Genomic DNA, 27,894 nt, shown 5'->3' on the forward strand with positions numbered 1-27,894 from the left:
GAAGAAGTTATGGTAAACCTAAAATCCTGGACACTTCTGAACGGGCTGTCGCTGTCAGAACCAAAATCAGTTCTCTGCCCTTTTACTAGAAAGAGGAGATTGGGCCTCTCCGGTGAGATGGTACTGGCGAACTGGAAATTTCCATGCCAAATGTCCGCAAAATTCTTAGGGTTGACAATGGACAAAGTACTTAATTGGAAAAAACACATCGAAACCGTGGAACTAAAAATAGAAAAGTACTTTAACACATTACGAGCCTTTTCCCATAGGAAGTGGGGGGCGGACCCGGAGGTGTCCCTAATGTTCTACAGGGCCACAATAAGAGCGGTACTGGATTACGGGTGTTTTCTGTATGGTCAGGCCTGCAAGTATGTTATGCGACCCCTTCACGTACTACAAAATAAATGTATCAGATTGTGTCTCGGATTCTTGAACAGCACACCTGTGGACGTAATGTACGCAGAGGCTGGCGAATTACCGCTCGCTTATAGAATAGAATTACTGTCCGATCGATATGTCTTAAAAAAATTAGCCACGAACCGGATAATTTATAATAAAATAAGCCAATTAAATACCGAAGTCCTCACTCACAAATATTGGACAAAAAAGAAAGGCCCCATTTACACAGAAAGTTTTATTAGAATCTCTACCTTTAGAGATAAGGTATATTCTAATGATAAGTTAGATGTGTACAACTTAAAATACGAACATTTATTGAGCGAATTAAGTGTTAACACTTCCTTCGACTTGATAAAGGTACCGGAAAAGAGGAGAACCGCGGCCTTCGAAGATTACATTTCTTCCCATTATCCGGGCTCATATCGTTTATTTACAGATGGGTCCAAAATCAATAATAAAGTCGGAAGTGCTGTGTATGATCCGGTTCGGAACTATTTTACGATAATTAAATTAGAAGATGAGGCATCCATCTATACAGCGGAGCTAATTGCTATTTTAACGGCTTTAAAATATATTTATTCGTTGTCGGAGAAAAAATATACCATTATTAGTGACAGCCAGAGTGCGTTGTGTAAATTATCACATATACACAACCAGTCTGCAGGAATGAATCACATTATCGCAGAGATTGTAGAAACTATTGCCATTTTTAAAGAGAAGGGAGTCTGCATTAATTTTTTGTGGGTAAGGGGTCATTGTGGTATAAAAGAGAATGAAATTGTTGATACACTTGCAAAGGAAGCCACCAATAGTGGGGAAATGGCTAATTATAAATTACCACACACCGATATCAAGGGTATAATTGCAAAAGCAGCACTACAAAAATGGCAGACAGATTACAATAATGGTGATAAAGGTAGATTCTATAAAACTATGGCAGATCAGTTACCTAGACACCCATGGTTTAAGGGAACTGTCACTAATAAATGGGTTGTTACGACAATAAGCAGGCTGAGAGCGAACCACGCGGTGTGCGGATCGTATCTACACAGGATCAACAAAAGGTCCTCTCCTCTTTGCGTAGATTGCAATGAGGAGGAGGATTTCAAACATGTAATAATGATATGTCCACGTTATGTGGTAGAAAGGAAACGCATGTTTGACGATATATACAGGTATTTAGATGCACCATTTCGCTACGAAGACATTATATTCTCCACCAACATTTATGTGCTTAAGTCGATAGCAGAGCTAGCAATGAAATATGAATGTATTTAAAAGCGATAGCCGAATTAGTATGAATGGAAGAAAATGCTTAGAGAAGGATTACGTGATTTTAATTTTGGTTAAGCTCGTAGAAGGATGGTAGGAGCACAGAGTGCTGCTCCATCCATTAGCAGTAGTTTATGTAAATAGCGGTATATAGTAGAATGATGAATGTGTGAAGCGAATGTATCTATAAGTAAGAATGGAGAGTGAGTGATATTCTAGTGATAAGCACCTAGACGATGCTGGCTGTATGGCGGAAGCCAATGCCAAAAAATAAAAAAAAAAAAAAATAAAAAAAAAAAAATGTCAAGTAAAATGCTTTCTCGAACGTTTCTGAATAACTTAAATTACGAACTGAAATATGAATGAAATGTTGGGCACTTACTGATTTGTGAACGTTTTGTCATTTAATCAACCCGTATACTTAACTTTTTAAAAATGTAAGTTTTTGTTAAGGAGATTTTTGTACCTTAGTTCTATTTATAGTTTCATAATCCTATTACGAACTGTATTTACACATTCTACACACCTTTGGATATGATCTCCCTGCATATACTCGTACTTTGACGTTATATCATGCAAATAACTCCAACAGCCCCTCATCTTTTTCCAACCGGACAAAAAAATTACTTTTTTTTAACGAAGAGATGTTCTATATTTTAAAGAAAATTTGGGAATTGTATCTTTTATAGAAAAAGAAAGAAAATGCCAAAGTTGGGTGTTTTCCAACGTTACGCTTTTTTGGCCTATCCTGTCCAACCGTCCAGTTTTATTTACTTATCCTTTTACATCACCACTTCGCTTAGAGTAGAGGATTTAAAATAATTCAGGAGTACATTTAATTTCGAATATTTGAGTCTTTCTTTTAATATCATTAAAGCAACTTACCTTTCAAAAAAAAGGGGAAAATATAAAAGTGGAATTAGTAAGTGGTCAGGATTTGAATTATGATGAAAGTTTTTTTTTTATAATTTAAGAAAAATGGGCTCAATGGTACCTGAAACGAAGTGAAACTATAAGGAATTAGATTTCAAGTATAAATGAATTGTTTTTGTATTATTGAACTATAAAACATATTACTCTGATTTAACGACCCCAAAGATGAGGAACGAACTTTCTAGGTAGCATTTATTCATGTCATATAGTCGGCTTCAACTTATTGAATTGAAAGCATAATGTGGGAATCATTGTTATTGGGTCAATGTTAGCTGTTTTATTCCTCCCACTATTACCATGTTGCTTAAGGCCATGTGGGGAGCCAATTCAGACTTCAATCTGAGTAAAACGTCTTTTTATTATTTTTTGTCATTCTTTTTTTTAAAATGAAACAGTACCAGCCGTAGTTCTAGCTACAGTTCTTATTCGAGATCAGGAAGCCATTCACGTTCGACGAGATCACGAAGTTCAAGGTCACGTTCCAGATCTCCATTTTCTAGAAAAAAGATGTCTCCACTTTCAAGAAGAGCTAATAAAAGTCCTTTTTCAAGAGGAGGTACGTTTTTATTTCTAAAAAAAAAAAAAAAAATGGTTTTTGAAGTTGGTTGTTTTTGTTAGAAATCTGTAGTAGTTGCTTTTCTCAATGTGTTTGAAAATGTTTTAAAATATGTATACGTAATTTAGAGAGACGAGGTCAAGATCCGGAGAGATCAATGCATATGAATCCACCAGCTCCAAGTCCACGAGCAAACAATGCATCTCCAACTGCTAGACGAAACCCAACTCCTCCAGATTCTAGGTATGAACATTTTTCCTTAACCTAGTTAGTGTTTCTAATACATTTCAGTTTTTAAAGATTTTATATTTGTTTATTTCTTGTATAATAATTGTAAACACTTCAGATCCCTGTCTAAAATTCTTTTCACAAAATTAGATCCTCATTAGTTCGAATAAAATTTGTTAGGAATATTTACCGTTCGTATATTAACTTTATTTACCAGTTCTAATAATTTCGCATACTTAAGGTTAAGTTGCAGTGTTAAGTGGGTTTTTTTTTTTAAGTTGTATGAAATTTCACAATGTAAATTTCTTTATTATTCTGATAAATTTTCACTATTATCAAAATGATTAAATTAAACATTGTGATTTCCATGCAGGCTTTGGAACACAATGAAGAGACACAATATACCGTGAGTTGATTGTTGTGTTCAATTTTTGAATTATGGTTTTTTACATTATTTGTTTTCATTTAATATACATAAATTTAAAAAAAATAAAAATAAAATAAGACGCTCGTAAGAAACAATGTGGGTTATTGAATTGAAAGGACGGTTTAATTAACTTATTTAATGGTTAAAAGATATGTTTTATCACTTACAACGAGGAGTGAATGGAAGCTAAACAATTAAAAGCATTGTTTGTAAATGTGGAATAACTAAAGCTTGCTATTTGGTCTGCAATGCTAAACAGTTGTTTCGTCAGGTTTTGTGTGCTTTTAGATTTGATTTTGTTAAGTCTATAATTAAAATAAACTTTTTCAATTTGACAAAATGAATGCTATGCAAGTACGTATCCCACTTGCAAAGTTTGTTTTGATGGTCACTAATTGTACTTATGTATGTAGCACAATATAAACATCAAGTGATATTTTTAACGAGTGCTCGTGGCTTTTTCTCTTTCTTTATATTTCATGATATTTTTTTAAATACAAGTGAACATTCAATTGAATTGAGTGTATAATACATCATCATTGGTTTTTTGTTACAATTCTTATTTTATTATCAATTTTATTTTGAGCAATTGCACATTGTTTGAATTATTCAACTCTGAACCTTTCTTTCTAAAGTCGTATTTCCACCATTAAATTTTTGCATCCAAAGCTGGGTGTACTTTAAAAAAAAGTTGATATCTCTTATTTTTTTAACAACCAACTTATAACAGATATTATTAATCTTATATAAATAACTACCAATCTTGCAGGAAACTCGATAAGCAAGTTCTATAAAGGTATTGTTAACAAATGTTCCGCATATTTAAAATAATGTTCTGATATTCATTTAAAAAATTAGATATGATTCATTAATTTCAGAGGATTAAAAAATAAATCGTATTGGAACTCTTTAAATAAATACATTTTTTTGGTACTTAATTTCAAAACTTAGCTCTTATGAGGGCAGTGTGTGGTTATTTTCCAAGATTGCAGTAAATTCAATTTTTTCAGTAGGGTGTTCCTTCCGTTTTGACTCTTCTTCCTAACAATAGTTTCAGAAAGAAAATTTTTTCAAAAAATATTTTGTTTAAGTAGTCGAACTTACAATATAAAGTGGGGACAAAAAGTCGGAGTAGATGCATCCCCTGGTAATAATTGCTCAGTACGTCAACATCATTAAAATGAGTGAATTTTGTGAAACATCCTTCTTACTGAATTTTTCTTAATTAATTTGGAATCTTCTCCCAAATCATATACAATTTCTTTCTTTTCAACACTCACAAAAATATAATAACTTTTTGAAGGGATTAGCTATGCGGTTAGCGTACTAGATTCCCACGCGGAGGTCCCGGGTTCAAATCCAGCTGCTGACCCTTAGATTTTCTCTTCCTAGGAGCTTCTTACAGCTCACTATCCGGTGATGGACAGTGTTGTCTGTAACGAGAGAACACTGTCCGGAGGCCGGCAGTGCACTGAAAAAAGCTCCGGGCGCCAATAACCTAAGATGTTGACGCGCCTTAAATAATTAGAAAATAATAATAATAAAAAATAACAACTTTATTGTAAATAATTATTTTCAGATTCATTTTTTAAGTCCAGTGATTCAATCTGAAGTAACTATTCTTGTGGGGTTTCAGCTCTTTAAATCTTTAAAATCATTAATTATTGATTATTTTCATCGCTAAATACTCAAAAATTCTTCAGTAATAGTTCTTCTGGTGAAACAAAATATTCTTGAATTTTCTGTAACACAAAGATTTAATAAAAATATTAATAATATTTTATAAATTATTATTATTAATATAATTAAAATTTATTCAACTTTATCAAATATGTAAGTTATAAAAGTTTTTTCTTTATTTTTTTTTTAAATAGTCAAGAATAACCGACATATTTAACTACTACTTTTTAACATTTTTCTAACACGTTACAGAAAACATTTAAAATTAAAAATTCATGTTAGTCGTAAAGTGTCACAAGTGTACGACCTCATTCATATTAATTATATTAGTATAATAAATGTTGATTAGAAAGTTTAATTAAATCATTTCAGGTCCAACAGAAATCTGTCTGCGCGACTACTTGCTGCAGCAATGAGGGATCGATCAGTTTCTAGATCTTCGAGATCTAGTTCTGCCTCCGATTCCAGTGGCAGTTCTAGTGATAGTTCTAGTGATAGTGGAAGTTCGTCTTCCTCTAGTAGGGGGCCGTCACCTACTCCCCCTCCTCCACAACAAAGAATTTTACCATTGAAGCAGCAACAAGGTTAGTCTTTTTTGGTTAACAATTACAACGAATTGCTTTATTTTAGATTTTTAAATTCATGTAAAAATAAACATAAATAATTAATAAATAATCATTTCATTCTATGCTTCTGCTTTACTTGTGGTCTTAAAATTTGTGTATAAATATCTTGTCGCTGAAATTTGGTTTAGTTATTTTCATGTAGATACTGGTTAACAATTTAGAGTGGTGAAACTTTCTCTGATATATCCCTCCAGAAAATATCAACGGAGAAAAAACATGGAACTATTGTATAAAGTATTTCTCCAGCCATTTTCTAACAACCCTTAAAAATTAAGTATGTCGAATTACGAATCAGTTCCAATAAAACCCCAGCTTCGATTATAGTATCCGCATCTTTGAGCAAAAATAAAAGTTTCTCTGGTCAATTCGTTCTGAATCTAATCTAATAACATTTTTTATTGATTTATTTCATTTAGTTGTATTGTATACATTATCTTTTTATGCAAATATAAATTTTAATGTAAAATTCTTGAAAAAGTTTTAAATTAACGATTGTATAAAAAAATAATTTTATAACATAATTCTTAATTAGTAATACATGGTAAAAACTTTTTAAAAGACCCATCCTTTGTTATTAAATAATTCCTAACACTTTTATTTCAGTATTAAAAACATTTTTTCTGTAACAAAAAAAAAAGGCGTTCGAGACATTTTTTTCTTTCTCACCATTTTTCACACATTTTCCTTATTAATGCCTTAATTTGAAGTAAAATTTCTCTAACTATATTAATCCATCCACACTCACATAATTAAACAAAAATAATGTGTGATATGCAGAATATAAAACTGCAATTTTTGCTGTTTTCTCAAAAAAATATTTTTAAATATAAATATAAAAATTTTCCCTCAAAATGTCTAAAAATTGTTCATGAATTTTTTTTAAACCTATGAGTAGTAAAATCGTGTTCTGCCATGTTTTTTCTCCTTCTTCTTTTTCTTTTTTAAATATCAGGAACAATTTCCCGTTTTACGCGTAGGACACAGTTAGGGTTTTTTATCGTTCATTTTAGTCGTCAAAGCACTCATATTGGCTCTATTTCTGAACAGTTACAGATTTTATCAGAGCATTATGGAGCTATTCAATAGAGAACTTGATATTCACTAATAAGTACCACGTAGCAAGAATTAGACATGTGCTAAATCCCGTGTTTGGAAAAAATTGTTTGACTGGGTTACTCTCTTTAATGACTTTATTTGTAATTTGCCTATTATGTGTGGTGTACAGAAGTTGTCACTCTGGCAAAATGTTCAACTACTGTTCAAACAACCTTTGTGGATGGAAAAAACCTGAAATAATGAAATTTCTTTACCAGAAAAGTAATAAAATTTTTTCTTTTACAAATAAAAAATGTTGCTAAAACGGGTAAAATCAAGATATCCATCCCCGCTGACCCAGCTACGTACATTTTCAATGCAATTAAAAAATAATATAGATCCGAAAGAACATTTTAATTGTTTTCATTATCCTTTAGGACGCAAGAAAATTGAAATAGATGAAAAACTCGCCCAAGCTATGAAAGTAAAAGCCATGGATGCTTTAAAAGTTAGTATATTTTTATTTTTATTTTTTAACAGTCATGACCGTGATTGAAAAAAATTATAGTTCTTATATGTGTTGCATTTACTTTGTATGTATGTATGTATATACTATGAATATTGATCACTTGTAACGGTCACTTATCGTTTACTGTAGTTGTCTGGACAGAAACAGCAGATCAAATTAACTCTGAAGGGACCTGGCAGTGGAACTGGTAAAGGTTAGTTGAAAGTGTACACATTGTCAGTAAAATTAAATTCATTTATTGGCTTTGAATTTTATTATTTCGAACAATTTTATAGAACGTGTGGCTGCTCCAGTGGTTAGTAGGAAAAGAGTAGCAGATTCTCCTCTTGAAGATGAGGATGATGACCTTGATTCACCATCAGTAAGAAATTTATTACTTCATAAATTTATAGTTTCATAGATTCATAAATGTAAGACTGACCAACTGATCATTTCTGATTCATTGCTCCCAGAATTTTTGTTTGTGCACTGCGGGCCTCCGGACAGTGTTATTTTGTTACTGAAGAGAAAACTACTGAAATGGATATGAACGTTTATTAATTCATGTCAGCTATTAATGTTTACAGAAGATGGAAACTGAAAGAAAAGTTGTGGGGTAGTAGTTCTAAGTTGTTAGGAAGATGATACATAAATTCAAAGAAAGTTTATTGGGATATAAAAGTTGTAAAGTATGAAGTACCCAGGTACTCGTTTGCTCAAATACTTCCCTAACCGCCACCTTCAACTGGGTAATAAGTTGGAATGTCGCTTATGAGGTTTGAAGGAAGCGTATTTCTCAGCAGTTTTGTAGATTCTCAGTCTTTTCAAGTTTCTCCAAAGCCATATTTATGTCTTAAGAATTTTTAAAGCAAACGACGATTTGTTTGAAATTCAGTTGAGCGTTATAATGAAAATTTAACCAAATGGGGTGCCCTTTAGACTTTGATAAATTTAGTAAATGAAATGAATTTTCTCTTTTTACAGATAACGAAAAAGAAGCCAGCACCATCACGACGAGAGGAATTATTGAAGCAATTAAAGGCGGTTGAAGACGCTATAGCAAGAAAACGATCAAAAATATGATTTTCATGAGTGGGATACCAATTTAAATTTGTATTATACTAAAAAGTCAAAACAGAGAAATGGAGGTAAATTGTGATACGAGCGCCTAACGCTGTATAAGGATCTCTAATTTGTTTCTTTTACGAAAATAAAAAAATACTAATAAGATAAGGATCTTCTTTAACACCTTTTGCAAAATGTTTAAGATCGATTTTTAGATGTTTTTAAAATGTAAATTGTTTTTGTCAATACACATGGTAGCCGTTTCTTATGTTTGTATACATATTCAAATAAACTTTACTTTAATAATTTTTTGTTTGTATTTAAGAGCGATCGAGACACAATAAGTGTCCTCTTTAAGCTAGGGTGTGCATTTTCGATTATAAAAACATTTTGTAGGCAGCTCGTCAATTGATTTTATTTTGTTATAATTATTTTTATTTAGAAGAAAAAGCACGATGTGTACTGCATGTAAGATAATTATGGAAATAAGAAAAAAATATACATTTAAAAATTTCTTTATTTCTTCTTGAATTTATGTAATCTAACTTTCCCGAATGCCATCTTTCATAAATTTAAAAGGAAACTGTTGAACATTTGGGCAGGGAAGATAGATCCTCAGAATTTTTTTTTTAGCCAATTAAGAGAAGGAACTTATGGCGTTTGAGGCCCAAACCTGAACTGAAAGAGCTTTATGGGGAGTAGGGCATGGTAGGGTCACTTACAAAGTATGGAGGAAGACAGAATACACAAGAAGCTCCGTCGGGGGAGGGGCAAAGAATTAGTAGAAGAGGATAAGGCAATGGTACAAGAATATTAGCCGCTGGTTGTCTTGAAACTGTCTAAAATTATCTTTCTTCTTACGTCAGAGAATTGAAAACGTAACTTTCACAAAATTGATTCGTTGGGTTGAAAAATTGTATCTTAACTATCAGCGGCCTTAGTTGGCAATTTTTTTATTTGCTTTTAGACTTAAAAATTATTAGCATTTCTCCCAAACCCTGCTTCAATCCTGCAATTAGATTGCAACATTAAAATTCTCTCACTTCTTTAACAGTATATAATTTTCCAGCTGACTGCTTAAATCTAGTGGTTTATGCAGAGATACGTCCCGTGTTTCGTATGTCCCATACAAAAAAAAAAAAAATATGTTCATTCCAATCATTCACTTCGAAATTCCTTCCCCCTTAAATTAATAACCTAAACGGGTGAAGTACTCAATATTCCTTCACCCAAATTTATTTTTAAACTAGATTTTGTTATACATGTCTTTAAGTCTTTACTAACAGCAAAGCAAAGCAAACAGCTGTCTTAAGCAAGGAGAACTCTCCTGCAGAGCAGCGCGCTTTTCATAAGTTCCTCGTATCTCTCTAAAGCCGTAGGGCTTAACACACTTCCAGCACATGTGCCTTTAGCTCATTTTAGCCATTAGCGACATTGGAGGCACCTTGGTCTCTTCGTTCATCTTGAAGTTTGTGACCATGTGTCACATGTGCATGCCTAATCCTTGGCCTCGTCATTATCACTGATTCACACCGCAAGTAATTTGTAACTAGAGCTCTTTGGCCATTTGGCCTAATATCTAAGTTTTTCATCACAGTGGTACCGTAGTTCTTGGCATTTTATTTTTATTATATATTTTTCATATAGATTTGTACGTCACTGGGTCGCACAGGGAAGACATCCTCCGAGGATGCAGAGGCTGCACGTTTGTCAGTAGTTCATTACTGGACATACCAACGACGCCCCGATACCCTAGCGACTGATACTTCTACACTTAATGTCTGAGTCAGCAAAGTTTAGTGCGACACGATAACTTAATTGAAGTTCAAATCTTTACACCAAACTGATAAATTTACCTTTAATGATGAATGAAAGTTCGGAACTAGTCAACAAATACAATATACATGCGTGCTACGGCGGATAAAGTCAAAGATATTATCCCTTGTGAGCGCCAGACATGTGATACATTAGGCGAGCCGAAATCCTGCACTAAAGAAAATACTTGTAGCAGGTTCACAAAGTGGTGTTTTTAAAGTGTCTTATTTTCAAGGTTGTTCAACGTTACGCTTTTTCGTGCAGTTTTTGACGTTCAACTCATATACAATTGTCTTACCGGACAATTTTATTCAATTATTTAATAGTAAAAATAAAGGGACCCTTGTTCATGTTCAGGTTAAGCTGCTGGAGGGGACTTTTTTCTGAAATGCTTTTTCATATTACGGCATAAATGCTGAAATTTTACAAATTAGCAGCACTAACGATTCGCAAAGAAAACATTTGAAAAAGTCAAAGAACAAACAAGTAGGAACTCTGACTTGATGCCAAATTAAGGTGCCCACTTTAGGGAAAACTTACTAGTAATAACATATACAACTTTGCAATAAGAACTATTAATATTACTGCGGATTAGATCTCCAAATAATGTACGATAAAAAAAATCAGATTTTACCTTTTTTTTTTACTAAAATGTAAAAAATAAAAAGGAGTGAGAAACCGTTGGCAAGAGTGACTAGAACAAACTAATTCTGTATTTTTCATCAAGTTGGATGTCCGGTAAGAGGTGACTTTCAACTAATGTGAGTTACTGTAAGTATTAGTAGTACGTTGGATTTGAATCCAAGTAGCACCAATAAATGAAACGTGATTGTCCTCATGTTGAAGCTATATCACTATTTAGTCTCCTTGAATAAATATCTTCGTAAACTAGTTACTTCCCAGCAAAAACAGTAGCTCGCGAAGGATTTTTTAAAATACATTAAAGGTAATGTTTACACACTTATTACTTCATTTATAAGAGATATATTTTTAGTTTTTAATGAAATTGATTGGTGCAACTTGTAACAATGATTATTGTGCTCTCTCAACTTTCAAACAAACTATCATCACCATCTGTGACAAACAAATGCTTCTCTGATCAGAAAATACAGTGTATATTTTGAGGATGTTTAATAAGAAATTAAGTGAATATTGTGATTATTGAAACGTCAATTTTTGCCTTACATTTGTGACCATCTTCATTGGAATGCTTGTCTAATTTTTTTTTTTAAACATTTCTCACCATGAACAAGTTGAAATAGCAAGGAAAAAAGTATGGCTTAAGTATTATTTGTGGCGATAACTGCTCAATTCTCCAAAATAGTTTAGTCCTTTTAGTTTTATCCTTCCAGGTTAATAGTAATTTCTTTTCCTCAGAATTCTTCCTAATGTACGCTTCAGCTGTGAGTGTAATCAGCTCACCACCGTTAATAGATAGTGATTTTGAATTAATTTAAATCGTCAAAATCCACATTAGATTCTGGAAGGAACTATATGTGGTGTGGACTAACAGGTGACTGGCCTGATGTGTTCAATATGTTGAGGCGAGGTGATGTAATCTAAGGAAATGTAATTAGGTAGTATTTTACCCAATTTGCTGGATGCTATACTTTAGGCAAGAAGTGAATTTTGTTCACACCCATAATTACAGAGTAGTAAATATTTCTTGTCAGAAAATTAAGGAGTAAAGTTGGTAAAGTGATATGGCCGTTCTGCTCTAAAGAAGTAAAATGGGATTAAATCTCAATATTTGATATTAAATATTTGTTGATGTAATTGTAGATATTTTAGTATTAATAGTGCTCTACACTTAACAGCTATAATGTCACCTAACTGTAATTGTAGATATTTTAGTATTAATAGTGCTCTATACACTTAACAGCTATAATGTCAGCTAACTAATCCGTAATAGTTAGAGCGCAATGGCAGAATTAGTCCAACTTCAGAAAACTTATTAATGTTGCAGTTCTCAAATGAGGAAACAATTTTTACCCAATAATTTTGTAAGGAAACAGCCGCATCAGAATACTAGAACAGACACTAAACCATATAGAAAAGGGAATGAATGTTTGGAGCATTCTAATGAAACAAACTATATTTTTGTTATAGATTGGATGATTCATGCGGAGAAGCTTGTAAATGATGCAGATGTGTTGAGTCTGTTAAGGAGCCCTTGCGGAGAAATGGAAGGTGACGAGAGCCGATTAGATGTATCCAGCTTTGTTCTTCAAAGTCTGTCTTGAGTGATGTTACTGGGGCAAGTCGTATATAATGCTAGCGATTTTTCAGGCCCAATATTACAAAATACGCTTGGTTTGAACTAAATATGTAGTGATGTTCTGCCCAATTCAACTAGCTTAAGGCAGGTTACTTAAATGTAATAGGAGTATTTCTAAAGTGCCGGTGAATTCAGTTTAAGAAGAGTACTGGTATATTTATGGGTTTATACAATGTCTTCCATGTTCACTGAATGCAATTATTCTTCAGAGAAATGCAGTGATTTGCAAACACATATAGTACATTCCACCAAAAAGTATAAATGTAGTGAATGTGATTATGTTTGTTTGCGTGCTAGCCGTTTTATAGAACATATGAGAATACATACTGGCGAAAAGCCATTTAAATGTAGTGATTGTGATTACAGTTGTAGACAAGTTTACTATTTGAAAAAACATATGGGAGTACATACTGATGAAAAACCTTATAAGTGTAGTGATTGTGATTACAGTTGTAGACGAGCTTACTATTTGAAAAAACATATGGGAGTACATACTGATAAAAAGCCTTATAAGTGTAGTGTATGTGATTACAGTAGCATACACTCTGGAGATTTGAAAAGACATATGAGAACACATACTGGCGAAAGGCCATTTAAATGTAGTGATTGTGATTACAGTTTTAAAGCAGCTGGAGATTTAAAATCACATAAGACAGTACATACTGGCGAAAAGCCATACAAATGTAGTGATTGTGATTACAGATGTAGACAAGCTGGCTGTTTGAAAAATCATATGGTAGTACATACTAATAAAAAACCTTATAAGTGTAGTGTATGTGATTACAGTTGTAAAGGAGCTATCAGTTTGAAAAGACATATGATAATACATACTAGCAAAAAGCCATATAAATGTAGTGAATGTGATTACAGTTTTAAAAGAGCTGGAGATTTGAAAAGACATATGAGAGTACATACTGACGAAAAGCCATACAAATGTAGTGATTGTGATTACAGTTGTAGACGAGCTGGCAATTTGAAAATTCATATGGGAGTACATACTGGCGAAGAGGAATTTAAATGTAGTGATTGTGATTACAGTTTTAAACGAGCTAGCAAATTGAAAAGACATATGAGGATACATTCTGGCGAAAAAATTTATAAGTGTAGTGTATGTGATTACAATTGTATGCGTGCTCACCGTTTTATAGAACATATGAGAATACATACTGGCGAAGAGCCATTTAAATGTAGTGATTGTGATTACAGTTGTAAACGAGCTAGCGCTTTGAAAAGACATATGAGAGTACATACTGGCGAAAAAGCTTATTGAAGTGGTTATAGTTTTTCCACTGTTATTTCACCTATTCAACCAGCTTGAATGTTGGTCTCCAGAAGTAAACTCTGACACCATGCTTGTTGCAGTGCAATTGCAATCAAGTTCAGTCCCGTGATGAAGCTCCCCCGTTCGCTTTCAGGACTTATCGGTTCTTCCTATTCATCGAATCGTTTGGCTCAGTCAGGAAAGTCAGTTCTGTTGATTAGTTCTTAAGCAATCCGGTGGAACTGTGCACTTCCCTTCAACTTTGTGCACTCATAATTAAAATTAATATCAGAATTACTATTTTATGTTATACATATACAATTTTTTTTTAAATTAAGAATTTATCGTGTTAATGTGCGTGTCAGATTTGGATCAAAGATTTTAAAAATGGGAGAAAAAATGATCGTGGTACAAATAGAAGGCAATCTTATCTTATCAAGGACAAATGTACCCAGTTTATTTGCTTTTATTTTTATTTTTTAATTGGTTTGTTTTAAAGATACTGGAGTCTTTATAGTTTGAAAAATTCAATCATATTAGTATATATGTACATTGCACAAAACTAGTGCCTTGGATTTGAGTTCAAGTAGCACCAATAATCAAAAAGTGATTGCTTGTTTAAAGATAAAAGGACATTTTTTTTAGCCAGCTACTGTGTAGAGGGGGCATGGTTATCATTAAAGATATAACTTTATACACATGTTGAAAGCTTGCGAGTTTTAACTTTATTAGAATTTATTAAATTTCTTAAAAACAAAAGGAATGAGTGTGCAAACAGGTAAGGTTATAAGAGTACGATATTTTAAAAACAAGAATAACTTTTCTCTATATAAATATTACATATGAATAGAAAAAAAAGATGTATTACATACATACATATGTATGAATCTTTGATACAATAAAGATTTGCTTTTTGTAAACTGAATTTAATCTTGAGTTCTTTTTTAACAGTAGAAGTCATTTTCTTAGCAAATGAAAATTTATTATTCCTAAAGTAACTTTATTTTGCAAAGAATTATACTAAATATTTCAACTTGAAAGTCAGAGGCCCGTTCAGGAGGTTTTCACATCTTCGATGTAATAACTGCTCTATATTTTCAATTAAATACATATGTATACATCTTTTATGTTATACATATGTATATACAAAACTTTTTGAGTATCTTATCTTTTCACCATTTAACTTTATGAACCATATGACATATAATTTTTGCAAACATTTCTACTTTATTATTTTTACATTATTGTTATCAATCAATTTTTCGAAGTCGTCATACTTTGAGTGGACTCGTATTTTGAATACACGATCTTGCGTCGATGATCATTTTTACAACTATAAAACGAAACGATACTTCGCTCACATAACCATTTTTAAATGTAAACAAACTTGTCTCATTAATTTAGCGAAAATAAAAATATGTTGTTTAATTTTATCTACTTTTTCTATAATTTTGTATGCTAATAATAATAAGATTTTATTTCCACCGATTACCACCTAAAACAAAAGCTCGAGTAAACTGAGAAAAAATAAAATATAAAAATAAACTCTTATTAATTAATAATAAGAGATTTGTGAGCCTGATGCTCCTAACTTTATATTTGGCTCAATTTTTGTAGGAAACGAATGAAGATCTCCCCTTTCATAAATATTTAGTTGGGTTTTCTGTTTGGTTAAAATATTATTGGCACTAAAGCCTGATTCCAAACATATGAAGTACGAATTGATTTCAATAAAATTTATATTTAAAATAACATCCTAACCCTTTCATAGAACACATCTTTCTCTACAGTATTAGAAATCGTCTATAAGGAGATTGAAGAGATGGCCTCGTGATCTACTCTTATCGTGAGAGTAGTATAGCAAAGCACGTTACTGGAGTGACACCACAGGGTGGCTTCTCCACTCGAGATTTTCACGAATGTTTTCTTGGTACCTTATTTACTTGTTGCAACAATAGTTGCAGTTGTAAATTCCAATAAAAGATTTAAAAATAAAAAATAACATTTTCATTTATATTTGAATTTGATGAAGCAAACTTAATTTTTAATTCAGTCAAAATGTTTCATGTCCACCACATCGAAATCGGACAAAACTTTTACCGCCCGCCATAAAAACTTAAATTCACTGTTTACTTGAAGGAGGGGTCACGGAAATGTTGGCCTGAAAAATCTTTCCACGAGTGAAGCAATGTATGCTTCATACAACAATATATAGAAACAACAATACAAAATTAAACCACTTAAATAAAACTTTTCGAACGTTGATAACATTGGCAGTCAAGTCAAGTCAATACATCTGCATGAGTTGAGACCTCTACGATTCAAAGAAGGGTCATATATCTTCTGTGCAACTGAGTACTGTAAGCAAATTGCAGTTTAATGAAAATGTTAAAACCAGCTACAGACGAACCAAAGTTAGCCCACTCAAATCATATTACCAATTGAGTTAATGAATTACGGGATGGTGCACAAACTCTTATAAAGAAATCAAGTTTGTTTACTTGTTATGAAGGATTTTCCCTTTTGCAAAATACATATTTATAGTCTACTATAAAAATGTGAATAATTAAAAATAACAGTAGAGTATTAACACATTAATAGTAAAATGAAATAGTAGGTACAGTGATCCATACGATTTTTTGTTTATTTATATACATGTACATATGTATATCTGTCAATTCTTAGACGTTGCTTTTGTCCACAGAACTATTTATATCAGTCTTCATAAAAGTATGAAATATACTTTTAAATCTGCAATTTTTTTTTTAAATGATTTAAGGCGCGTCAACATCTAAGGTTATTGGCGCCCGGAGTTTTTTTCAGTGCACTGCCGGCCTCCGGACAGTGTTCTCTTGTTACAGACAACTCTGTCCATCACCGGACAGTGAGCTGTAAGAAACTCCTAGGAAGAGAAAATCTAAGGGTCAGCAGCTGGATTCAAACCCGAGACCTCCGCGTGGGAGTCCAGTACACTAACCGCAGAGCTAATCCCTTCCCTATCTGCAATTATTCATTTTTGTTAAGAAAACTTCTCGGTTTTAAATAAGTATTTCTTAGTTTTAGGTGAAGTGCAGGCTGGTGATTTAGGAGTAACATTAACACACGAACATTTTAATATTTGTTTCGATAATTTTTTTGTAAAACCTCCACAAAATCTAAGTATATTTTCGGATCAAGATATATCCCTAAAAAATGTTGGATACATCAGACAATATCCGTAAGTAACATCTTTCATACAGGTAGGTATCTTTAGTTGGTCTTATCTGAATACTGTCACCAAGAAGGTCCGTTGAACAGTCAAGAGCTCCCGCCTTCTAGACCGTTCATTTCTCAAAATTTATGAAGTCTCCTAGTAATCGAAGTTCAACCATTAAAGATTATGAAAAAGAAGCAATAGTATTTGATTCTTTTAACACTGTTCTCTACTGTCTAGGAGCTACTGCCAGAGATGTACTAATGTATTATTTAATGATATGGGTTATTAGTACTATTGTTATTTTTGCTTTTAGTTACGGTTATAGGCTAGTAGTTAATAATAGCTAAGATTTAAACTTATTTTAAACCATAGATATTCAAATAAATCAAACTTAAAGTTTTATGGAAAAGAAGTAGATGACGCTGTAGTGGAAGAAATGTATTGGTTTAAAAAAAATGGAGGAGGAACTATTTTAGAGAACACAACACACGGATTAGGACGCAATGTAAAATTGATGAAAACCATTATGCAAAATACTGGTGTCAATGTTATTCTCGGCACAGGTTAGCAAATATTAATTATTGTGTATCAGTTTACAAATTTTGAATGGGTATACAAATTTTCAACAAATAAATGGGCGAGCATTTTTTATTTCCATATTTTAACAACTCTGCTGAACGTGCTCCTAGTACTTACTCCCTTATATGTCTAGAAATGCGTATTTATGAAATGACTTAAGGTTGCTTTCCTACGGGAACTTTAATATCTCTACAATAACCATAAATATTCGGTAAAATTAGTGTTTTTAAAGCCTAAGAAAATATCAAGTATTGTCACATGACACTATCATATTCTTTCTCATTCTTAAACATATAATAATATCTAATAAGTTCTCTGCTATTTTGTATTGTAAAGCTTAAATTCATATTTTTATTATTTACTAATTTTATATTTCGAAGGACATTATGTGGCTGGCGTACAAAATAAAAGTACTATAAATGAAACAAAAGAACAAATATACAACACTATGCTTAAGGATTTAACCAATGGATGTGTGGAAGATATTTCAGTAAAAGCTGGATTTATTGGAGAAGTCGGTAGTTGTTGGCCAATACATGGTATAACAAATATACAACTAAGTCTAATTCATTTTAATTTACACAAAGAACTGTAAAAGTGTATTCATACAAAGAAATAAATTATCTACATTTTTTTAAGTATTAACAATTGTATTTGTACTTAAATTGTAAATGTTGGTTTTTATTAAAAGTATTTTCCCCTTCAGATTTTGAAAAGCGTTGCATTGAAGCAGTGGGAATGTTACAGTCAAATTTAAAATGCGCCGTTAGCTTCCACCCCGGAAGGCATTCAGACTGTCCGTCGGAAATACTGAGAATCTTTTCTGAAGCTGGAGGAAATATTCATAAAGCAAATATGTCTCATTTGGACCGTAAGAGTTTCTCCTTTTAGTTTTGTTGTAAATGTCACCGATGAGCATCGAACATTTTCACATTTACGTTTTATAAGCATGAAGTTATTTTTGAAGATGACTGACTTAAAGTGCTGAGTAATAACCTCGCTCAAAAATATCATTTCTGAAACATCATTAAAAAAGTATTAATCATTATTAAGTTTCACCTTACACTATTTTCATGCATATGCAAATCTATATCCTGGATATTAAAAAGAATAAAACAACTTTTTCGAGGGCTAAATTTTTAGAAAAGAGCAGATCTCCATCTGCACCTTACCTTCAGTTCTTCGAGATAAATCTTTTACGAAAATTATTTCAATTACAATTATTTACAATTCTCTCGAAGAAACCCAAAAATCAATGCCTGTAAGAAAATAAATTTTGGTTTAATTTTAGTACCCGAAGAATAATAAGTTAGTTGAAGGAAAATATGTAATTTTTTGACAGATCGCGACTAACAGAAAAATTGGTTCCACAATGTCACTTTTCTAGCAGGTTGACTTCCTAATGTTGTATTAGCAATAGTACTAAGCCGTAACTTTAAATTGTCAGCACTTAATGTTTTGGATATATTTTGGTTACATCACATAAAATGTGATTTCACTTAATTTGTATTCTGAGTCCCTTATATATAAACATGAAATTTTCGGGGTAAATTTACTTTTGAATCTTCACATAATGGTAGTAGGAAGAATAAAAAATAATTAAACTTTAACTTGTGTGCCTTGATAGCAACGTAATTTAATGTTACAACTGACAGTAACAGGTCTTAGAAAATGGAAGTAGGCAGCAAGGAACATGCTGGTATAGTGAAATTAATATTTAATTATGTAATTCATTTATTTTTATAGGAAAATATGAGAAATGTATGCAAATATTAGGAATATAAAAATACCTAATAATAGAATTCGGAACAGAAAAGAACAAATACACCTTTGCTTCATGATTCAACCGTCCGATGAAAGTAGATTAATGATTAATTTAATTCTTCAACACTATTTTAAAAAATGTACAACTTATTACTGTGATTAAACTTTTTTATAGTATTTGATTATTAAAATAGTGTATGTTTATGAATGCCAAGGAAATTTTTTTTATATATCACAAAGTTGAACGAAATGTTGGAAGATGTCCATGAAAGTGGTAAATAACTTCTAGAAGAAGCAGATGGTCTTTGAAAAATCTCTCTTATCTAGCCATTCGGATCAAATCTTCCAAACTAAATAAAGTATTTTCTATTATTTTTAGGTACTATAAGCAAGGAGGATAAATTACTGGAATTTGCTCAATTAGGTTCTTACTGCCAATTTGATCTATTTGGTGTTGAAACTTCTTTATACCAGTTTAATCCAAATATTGACATGCCATCTGACGCCGAAAGAATAAATAGAATAAAATTGTTGATTAATAATGGAAAAGCAAATAAAATTTTAATGTCCCACGACATCCACACAAAACATAGATTGGTAAGAAATAGTAATTTAATACATTACTTTACTCATTAATTTCTTATATATCTTTAATTATTGTGAACGGTACCTCCTTTTTCTTGAAAATTTCAATTTACAGACTTAAAGAATAACTCAAATAGAGAGAGAGAGAAAGGAAAAAAAACCTCATTCAAGATAACCATAAATATCGTTAAAATAGAGCAAATCGTTCGTAATTTGGAAAAAATCTTATAACAACTGAAGATATCTTGTTCAACGGCATCAATATGCGTACCTTGAACTAATGATATTGCCTTATTAGAATGTTGGTTTGGTTTTCAACAGTTGTTAGTAGATTATCCTCAATTTAGTAGGCAAATTTCTTTCTTCATATCGACGTTTCGGCAAATTTATTACTTTCTTCAGGGTATTATAAATTTGTAAAGTTATTTTATTTAACTGTCTGATATAACTGTTTGATATAATTATCAAATCATTGAAATCATCAAACTGTTATGAAGATGTAGCTTAACAAATCACTTAACAATTTTATAATACCCTGAAGAAAGCAATAAATTTGCCAAAACATCTGTATGAAAAAAGAAATTCATCAACAAAATTTTATTGACCGCACCTCAAAATTCCCTATGATAATATTACCTTAAGTTTCATCTCAGTGCACCTCATTATTTATGCCGATGATGTCAAAATTTTCGGCTATTTAGGTTTTTTTCTGAGTTGCCTTCTTTTTCCAAATCACTCCGTAACCTTAATATCAGTGTAAATTACATGTTTTACGTTGGTACAACTTTTTATCAAGTTTGTAAATGTAAATTTAACCATACAACGCTGGAAGTAGAAAAATCAAAATTTTAGTAATAGCTACCCCTTAACTGCTTTGTCTTAGAACGTCCAAATACTAGCTACTAGAGACTGCACCGGATATATGGAAGTTATGCTTGGCCCTTAAAGTCTACTGAGTGTAATTACCTTAACTATGTTTGGACCCTTCGTAAAGGTTCCTAACTGGACTGAAGATTTTTTTTTCTTCTTTTCGAATGACGAAAAATCAATCCATCATTCTTGAGATTATCAATATTTGAATGGCAGTACTGTGTGGATTAGGGTTTTGAACACAAAGGATCTTGGAGTTCCTAGAATCAAAACAATAAAGTCTTAAAAAAACAGATCCGCGTTGAGCGTCTGCGGGAAGTTGTTTGGAAAGTGTTAATGATTTATTGCAGACGAACTCGCGTATAAAATCTCAATATAATCATACAACTTTCTCTCATAACTTTAGAAATAACAAAAATATAAAGCAACCCAATATATTGATTGATTGATAAATTGACCAAACCTTCTTACTTAGGAGTCACGAGTTCATGTGAATATTTATTGAAATAAATTCTGACATCTCTGTTTCATAGTCAAGGAGATGTCATAGTCATAGTCGCTAGATAGAAAGCTGGCAGAATTAAAAAAAATGACAATATTTGCAATAATTACTCTTTTTCTACCTCCTTTTTTTATATTTCAATTATTACTCCTGCTATCGTTTCATATTATGTTTAGTCAAGATTTTTGTAATTAAAGCTGTCCAGTCGGCCAGTTGTATAAGAGCTGATCGTCAAAAAACTGCGCGAAAAAGCGTAATGTTGAAAAAATACCCAATTAGACAATTTTTTTCTTTTTTCTATATAAGATAAAATCCCCAAATTTTCTTTGAATAGTGCAATTATTTTTTTTTTTTTGCATCATCTCAAGTTTAATAGATTTTTAGAAAAACGTAGCCAAAAATGAGTAAAAACGTAATTTCCTGAAATGATTCTTGTTCCTTTTTTTGTAAATTACGTAGAGACTAAAACGCGTGAACCGAATTTTATGAATGAAATTCGATTCGAATTTTCCTACGTTTTTTTTAATGACGCGTCAACTGAGGTTATTAACAACAGGAACTTTTTGCAGTGCTAACTGTCCATCACCAGACAGTGAGCTGTAAGAATAAGAAAATCTAAGGGCCAGCAGATGGATTTGGTCCCACTATTTCAGCGTTGGAAGCCAGTATACGCTAAGCATAGAGCTAAACCCTTCCCTTCCTTCTCTATTTGATTTTAGGTTCCAAGTGTTGCAGTAGTTATAAAAACCAGTGATATCAATTAATTAGGTTTTTATTTCTGATACAAACAGAACATCATCATATGCGAGTAGAGAACTTCACGTATATATATATAGCTGCCTAGTAAAAAAAGCGCTTCAACCATGTAACTTTCTGCTAGAATTTTTTTTTTTTTTTTTAACAGTTTATTTGACTTTTGGTTTGTTAGTTCTTTCTGAATAAGAGACTCGTATTATAAATTTTTAAATTAACTGAAATCTAATAATTGAGGGTATGTATGTATATTGAGGGTATGTTTAATTGAAATGCTAGCAGTACTTACAATATAAATTTTATCTTTTTACAATTGGCAAATTTACTTACAGGTTAATTTTGGTGGACATGGATACTCACATATCATAAACAATATTATACCACAAATGGAATCTAAAGGAATTGAAAAATCAATAATTGACCAAATAACGATACAAAATCCTGCAACATGGCTATGTTCTGATTAATTTTATTGTATTTAATGTCTTATAACCTGTGTTACACAGAAGTAACTCTTTTATTTATTTAAACTATGCTCATGAATAGCAAATTTCTAAGTGGCATTAATGTATATCTAAAATATTGGAATTGTAAATATAGGATGATGAGTTTAAATTAATCTTATTCAGAAACAAAAGATACTTATGAAACTAAATGTTTAAGATAATGGAATATAAAGTTATAAGTAAATTTGTAGAAGAGTATGTTACTCTTAAGATTATTGTTTTAGGTTCCTGAGCTTCGTTCTATGCGAAAAAATTATTTGTTTAGGAACATTGCATCGTCAACTTTTACCACAGTATCTCCTTAACAAAAACTTACAGTTTAAAAAGTTAAGTATAAGGGTTGATTGAACGCCAAAAGGTACACAAATCAGCAAGTACCCAACATTTCATTCAAGCTTAGTTGATATAATTTAAGTAATTTTGCTGCATTAACTTTTCCTTTACATTTTTTAGAATTTATTAGATGTCACAGACCCTTATGCTGGCCAGTTCGTTCATAATATTATTTGGTTATAATTATGATAAAATGTATATTATATTAAATTACAATTGAGAAATCCATGATTCAAATTTAAACAGTAGCCGACTCTAACTTTGTCTTTTTCTACTTTAACATGCATGTATAAGATGTGACTACTCAGAATAAAGGGCATATTAAAGATAAATCCGAAGAATAATTTGGATTAGAGTTAAAATAAGAACTGGCCAGCATAAGGGTCTGTGACATCTAATAAATTCTAAAAAATGTGAAGAAAAAGTTAATGCAGCAAAATTACTTAAATTATATCAACTAAGCTTGAATGAAATGTTGGGTACTTGCTGATTTGTGTACCTTTTGGCGTTCAATCAACCCTTATACTTAACTTTTTAAACTGTAAGTTTTTGTTAAGGAGATTTTTGTACCTTTTGGATAGATTTTCATTTTTGTCTATTTTGCAAAGTTACATATCTGCTTTACTGTTTTTTTTAAATTTGGAATAAGCAATTCTATCATTAGCCCAAAAAAAAAAAAAAAAAAAAAAAAAAAAAAAAAAAAAAAAAATTTGGAATAAGCAATTCTATCATTACCTCAGCAGTCGATGCGCCCAAAAAAAAAAAAAAAAAAAAAAAAAAAAAAGTGTAAGAGCTGATCGCCGCTTTAATGTTACGTAGGGGAGCCCTAACTCTATCACCCTACCAATTTTTTTCAAAATCGGGCCAAGATTTACAGAGTAATTAGTAATAATAATTTTGGAGGGGGCCTTACATTAAGGGGGCTAACTCCTCTCCCATTCGAGGTACAGCGTCGAGACCCCCAAAAGGCACATCTACATAAAATTTCGAATTGAATGACATCTCATTCATGAAAATCGGTTCACGCGTTTAGGCGCTACGCAGTTTACAAAAAAGGTAACAACAACAACAACAACAAGAAGAAGAAGAACAACAACAATTTTTGAAAATGCCGTTTTTGCTCATTTTCGGCAACTTTTTTCTCGAAATCTATTAGATCTGGGTGGTTGCAAAAAATTACAGTCATAAAGGAGGGTTTGCCCTACATTTTAAAGAAAATTTGGGAATTTTATCTTTTATAGAAAAAGAGAAAAAAATTGTCAAAGTTGGGTGTTTTTTAACGTTACGCTATTTCGTGCAGTTTTTGATGGTCAACCCTTATACAACTGTCCTACCGGACAGTTTTAATTAACAATATCATTTTCAGGAGCTTAGAATTTTTTCTGAGAAGGCATATGAAGTTGATGTAAAAACGTTTTCATATTATAATAATACACTGGAACAGAAGCGTGTCGTCACTCCAGAATCCTAATAAAATCCGCATTCCTTGAGAAATATGATCAGACCAAGTGACAAGTTGCCTAACATATGTTGAGGCCAAGTTCAAATGAGACCCTTTGCTGGATTGGGAATTACACAAAACTCCCATATGCTGTTTCGTAGAGACGCATATGACTGATGGCCGAATGATCCTTCTAACCAAGTCTCTGAGATATCAAAAGGTTCAATTTTTTTCATTCTGAAAAATGTCTTATGTAGGGTGTAGCGTGTTTTCATTGTTACCATAACCAATAAGGAAATATTGTGCACCTTTAATAGCCCAAGCTGGCTGGGACAAGTTGAGTGGCTTGAAAAAGATGAATTAGATTGTGGACTTCCATATTGCACGTGGGTTTTCATCATCTGACATGTCGTTATGAAAAGGGTCAGTGGATTAATGAATTAGCCACCAAAAACAATTAACTACAATAATCTATAAGACAATACTTTACTTTTACAAATAGATTTTCGGACCTGAACATTTAGATCATTAAGGTAAGCTTGAGCTTACTTAATACGTTTAATTATTAAGGGAAAAAAGTTTTGCATGTATAATTTCCCAAAGAGATTTCTTAAAATTTGGATAAAAGTTTTACTTAACAAATATCTGACTTTTAGGAATTTTACTTTTATTTAAAAGAAAGGTAAAAACTGTGAGAAAAAAACGTTACATTGTTTATGGACGATCCCTGAACTGCCGATGCGTGCGATGGAAATTAACTCGTGCGGTAACAACGTTGAAACTTTCCCCTCGTTGAAATTGGGTTCAGTGAATGATCTGAGGTCGTGAATGTCTTGAGGTCAGCTAATCTATTTGAAAAAGTAAAGTTTTAATTTGTAGAGTATTTTTAATTGTTTTTGGTGAATGATACATTAATCCAGAAGGAAGAAAGAATATTGCCACTTTCAGTCATTATTTTCTATTTTTACCGAGCTTTCGACTTAGGAACTAGATAATCTTAAGGGCTTACGTTATTGACTATTATATGAACAGATCATAAGCAGACAGGACAGACACTCCAACCTTAAATATAACAATTTTAAAAATAGAATTGTCAATAGCATAAGGTCTGAAGATGAATAGTCCCTAGATCGAAAGCTCATAAATAAATAGGAAATAATGACTGAATTGGGCAATATTCTTTCTTCCTTCTAATGAATTATATTTATGTAGGAGGCAGAACAAAACATTGTAGGGAGGTTGAAAAAGTAAGAATTAAATATTTCATCACTTTCATAAATGAATACTAACCAACTTTGATTACCTCTTTTAATTAAGAAGAATTTAGATGCTCAACAATATGAACTTTTAAGTTAGGCATATTCTTAGGTTTAAATTCACATTTATGACAGTGAAGTGGAGTCCTAAGAAGTCTATCACACTCCATCTTTGAAGGTGTTATAACTCTCCCAGCATTTTCCAAGTCTCTTATAACATCTATTCAAAGAATAAATAAGATTAACGTTTAAAACTAATATAAACAAAAAAAATCTGGAGATAATTAGATTAATGAAAAAAATTATACTTTGGGCTTCTAAAAAAAAGGATGTCGTGAATGAATTCCAATGTTTAGCAGTTTTCAAAGCTGGAGAATTGAAATCATCACTTATCACGTGTAAATGAAGTCTTTGCAAAGATGGAACTGCATGAAAACCGTACCTAAAATAAAAATAAACTAATGTATAATTTTAAAATTTAAAAAAAAAACAAATGATTTAATGAAAGGATTTCTCAAAGGGAATCTTAAAAGTAGAAGTAAATTGAAAATGATTCTCACAAGAGATCTTGATTTATGTATGATAAAATCAATGAAAGAAAACAAAAGAGACCATGTAAGAAAACATTTATTAAGGTGTTCTCTACCATTTGACAAGAGAATAAATTAATGGGATTACCTCCTCAGTGATTAATAAATAATATACTGATTTATCCATCTGACAGGTTGCAACTTCTAATGTAGAGAAAAATTCGAAACCAGTCAGAAATAATAAAATAGATAAGACGGGAAAATGAACGAAGTTACATTCATTTTTAATAAGCCATACATTAAACACTGTAGCTATAGAACCCACTAAAATTAGATTTTATCGAAAAATAGAGCAATAAAATTACAGAAAACATATCATTTAATAGTTTTTTTACCATTAATTTTCCAAATTAAGGTTTCATATTCCTTAATTTTGCTTTTCTCAACCAATTTATCAAAGGACGGAAATACACAAAATCACTAATTCATGTCGTTAATTAAATAATATGTGAATGAATAACATAAATCACAGATTCAATTTTTGATTTTTTTTTTTCTAAAAAAAACGCTTCAAAACTTATGAGGTAACTTATGGAAGTTCATCGACATTATAGTGGAAATATGTAAGCTTTTTATCACGAGATACTTATCAACTCAAAAATTTGAGAAATGTTCCTTAAAAACTTTCTATGAAACTAACTGATAATTATTAAACTTTTGTACGAATTTCGGACTAATAACTCCATCAATAAACATTTAGTTTTCATCAATAAGTATAAATTAATAAATGATCTTTTATTAGGATCTCAATGATATTTAATTTAAGAAATCAAAGAAGAGATTATATATAATAAAAAAAAATCAAAAATGATTACCTGAATTTTCTTCCTTCACCCAAATCTCTGGCAATTTCTCTCCCTTTGAGTAACATATCGCGGAGCAATTCTATGTGATCCTTAGTTAATTTGTTTATTCCAATAATGTTTTCATTAGGTAACACCAAAAAATGTTTTTCGGCTTTGGGATACTTATCTTTAATAACAGTTAATAAATTATTTTTGCTTATAACTAATTCAGGATCTTTCATTGAATTTATTAACTGCAATTTCCACGCCATTCTATCTCCTTTGAAAGTAACTTCACTTCCTTAGATCCTTTAACACTCTTACTTGCGACATTTTAGTTAGTAAAAAATAACCTCTCTTAGGTTATATTACAAGTTTTGAGCCTTAAATAAAAGCATAACAGGAAGAAGAGTATAATACCAGTTTCAGTCACGATTTTTATTTTGCCGAGCTTTCGACCCAGGGTCTAGGTCAGGGGTGAGCAACCTTTTTAATCAATGGGCCAATTTAAATTTAAATTTTTTTTGGCGGGCCGCACATAGATTTACTCTTACTAATAATTTACGAAACTTTATTTATAATAAATATTAGAATTAAAAAATATAAAATTAAAAAAAAAAGTAAAGATTTCATATACATATTCATGTGTGT

General features: G+C 31.5%; 4 protein-coding genes across 19 annotated transcripts in view; 3 read left to right on the plus strand and 1 right to left on the minus strand.

Moving 5' to 3' along the window:
• The window catches only part of LOC141449039 (uncharacterized), a 31,113-nt gene extending 21,869 nt beyond the window's left edge, over window positions 1–9,244 (plus strand). For 4 of the 6 annotated variants that reach the window (XM_074118066.1, XM_074118073.1, XM_074118098.1 and 1 more), the window contains 8 exons: window positions 3,000–3,160; window positions 3,289–3,403; window positions 3,762–3,794; window positions 5,868–6,079; window positions 7,594–7,664; window positions 7,815–7,878; window positions 7,961–8,046; window positions 8,649–9,244. In XM_074118066.1, coding sequence (XP_073974167.1) covers window positions 3,000–3,160; window positions 3,289–3,403; window positions 3,762–3,794; window positions 5,868–6,079; window positions 7,594–7,664; window positions 7,815–7,878; window positions 7,961–8,046; window positions 8,649–8,747 — 841 coding nt within the window. In that variant the 3' untranslated portion in view covers window positions 8,748–9,244. The remainder of the gene's footprint in view (window positions 1–2,999; window positions 3,161–3,288; window positions 3,404–3,761; window positions 3,795–5,867; window positions 6,080–7,593; window positions 7,665–7,814; window positions 7,879–7,960; window positions 8,047–8,648) is intronic. The other 2 variants (XM_074118091.1, XM_074118106.1) reach the window with 1 other exon arrangement.
• Window positions 9,245–11,246: 2,002 nt separating this feature from the next.
• LOC141449127 (phosphotriesterase-related protein) lies at window positions 11,247–22,947 on the plus strand. The gene is made up of 8 exons (XM_074118226.1): window positions 11,247–11,490; window positions 14,729–14,861; window positions 17,141–17,300; window positions 17,652–17,842; window positions 18,239–18,397; window positions 18,565–18,729; window positions 20,002–20,219; window positions 22,665–22,947. The coding sequence occupies exons 2-8, from the start codon at window positions 14,846–14,848 to the stop codon at window positions 22,797–22,799; spliced, it is 1,044 nt and encodes a 347-aa protein (XP_073974327.1). The 5' UTR covers window positions 11,247–11,490; window positions 14,729–14,845; the 3' UTR covers window positions 22,800–22,947.
• LOC141449122 (uncharacterized) lies at window positions 11,520–15,008 on the plus strand. Its single transcript, XM_074118217.1, has 2 exons — window positions 11,520–11,817; window positions 12,654–15,008. The coding sequence occupies exon 2, from the start codon at window positions 12,995–12,997 to the stop codon at window positions 14,090–14,092; it is 1,098 nt and encodes a 365-aa protein (XP_073974318.1). The 5' UTR covers window positions 11,520–11,817; window positions 12,654–12,994; the 3' UTR covers window positions 14,093–15,008.
• On the minus strand, window positions 18,414–27,657 carry Aptx (aprataxin). 11 transcript variants are annotated; one of them, XR_012455348.1, is made up of 8 exons: window positions 27,274–27,652; window positions 26,177–26,310; window positions 25,916–26,088; window positions 25,322–25,460; window positions 21,174–21,337; window positions 20,844–21,032; window positions 19,031–19,117; window positions 18,414–18,874 (listed from the first exon to the last, which is right to left on the minus strand). XR_012455348.1 is itself a non-coding variant. In XM_074118292.1 (4 exons), the coding sequence occupies exons 1-3, from the start codon at window positions 27,513–27,515 to the stop codon at window positions 25,925–25,927; spliced, it is 540 nt and encodes a 179-aa protein (XP_073974393.1). In that variant the 5' UTR covers window positions 27,516–27,657; the 3' UTR covers window positions 18,414–18,874; window positions 25,916–25,924. The 11 variants fall into 11 exon arrangements, 1 of the variants encoding a protein (XP_073974393.1); XR_012455347.1 differs by having other exon boundaries at window positions 18,414–19,117; window positions 25,903–26,088; window positions 27,274–27,655; XR_012455363.1 differs by lacking the exon at window positions 20,844–21,032.
• Window positions 27,658–27,894: the final 237 nt, after the last annotated feature.

Source organism: Rhodnius prolixus, unplaced genomic scaffold (genome assembly GCF_049639745.1).
Source record: "Rhodnius prolixus isolate KJV_2025 unplaced genomic scaffold, Rpr scaffold_1, whole genome shotgun sequence".
NCBI lineage: Eukaryota > Metazoa > Arthropoda > Insecta > Hemiptera > Reduviidae > Rhodnius > Rhodnius prolixus.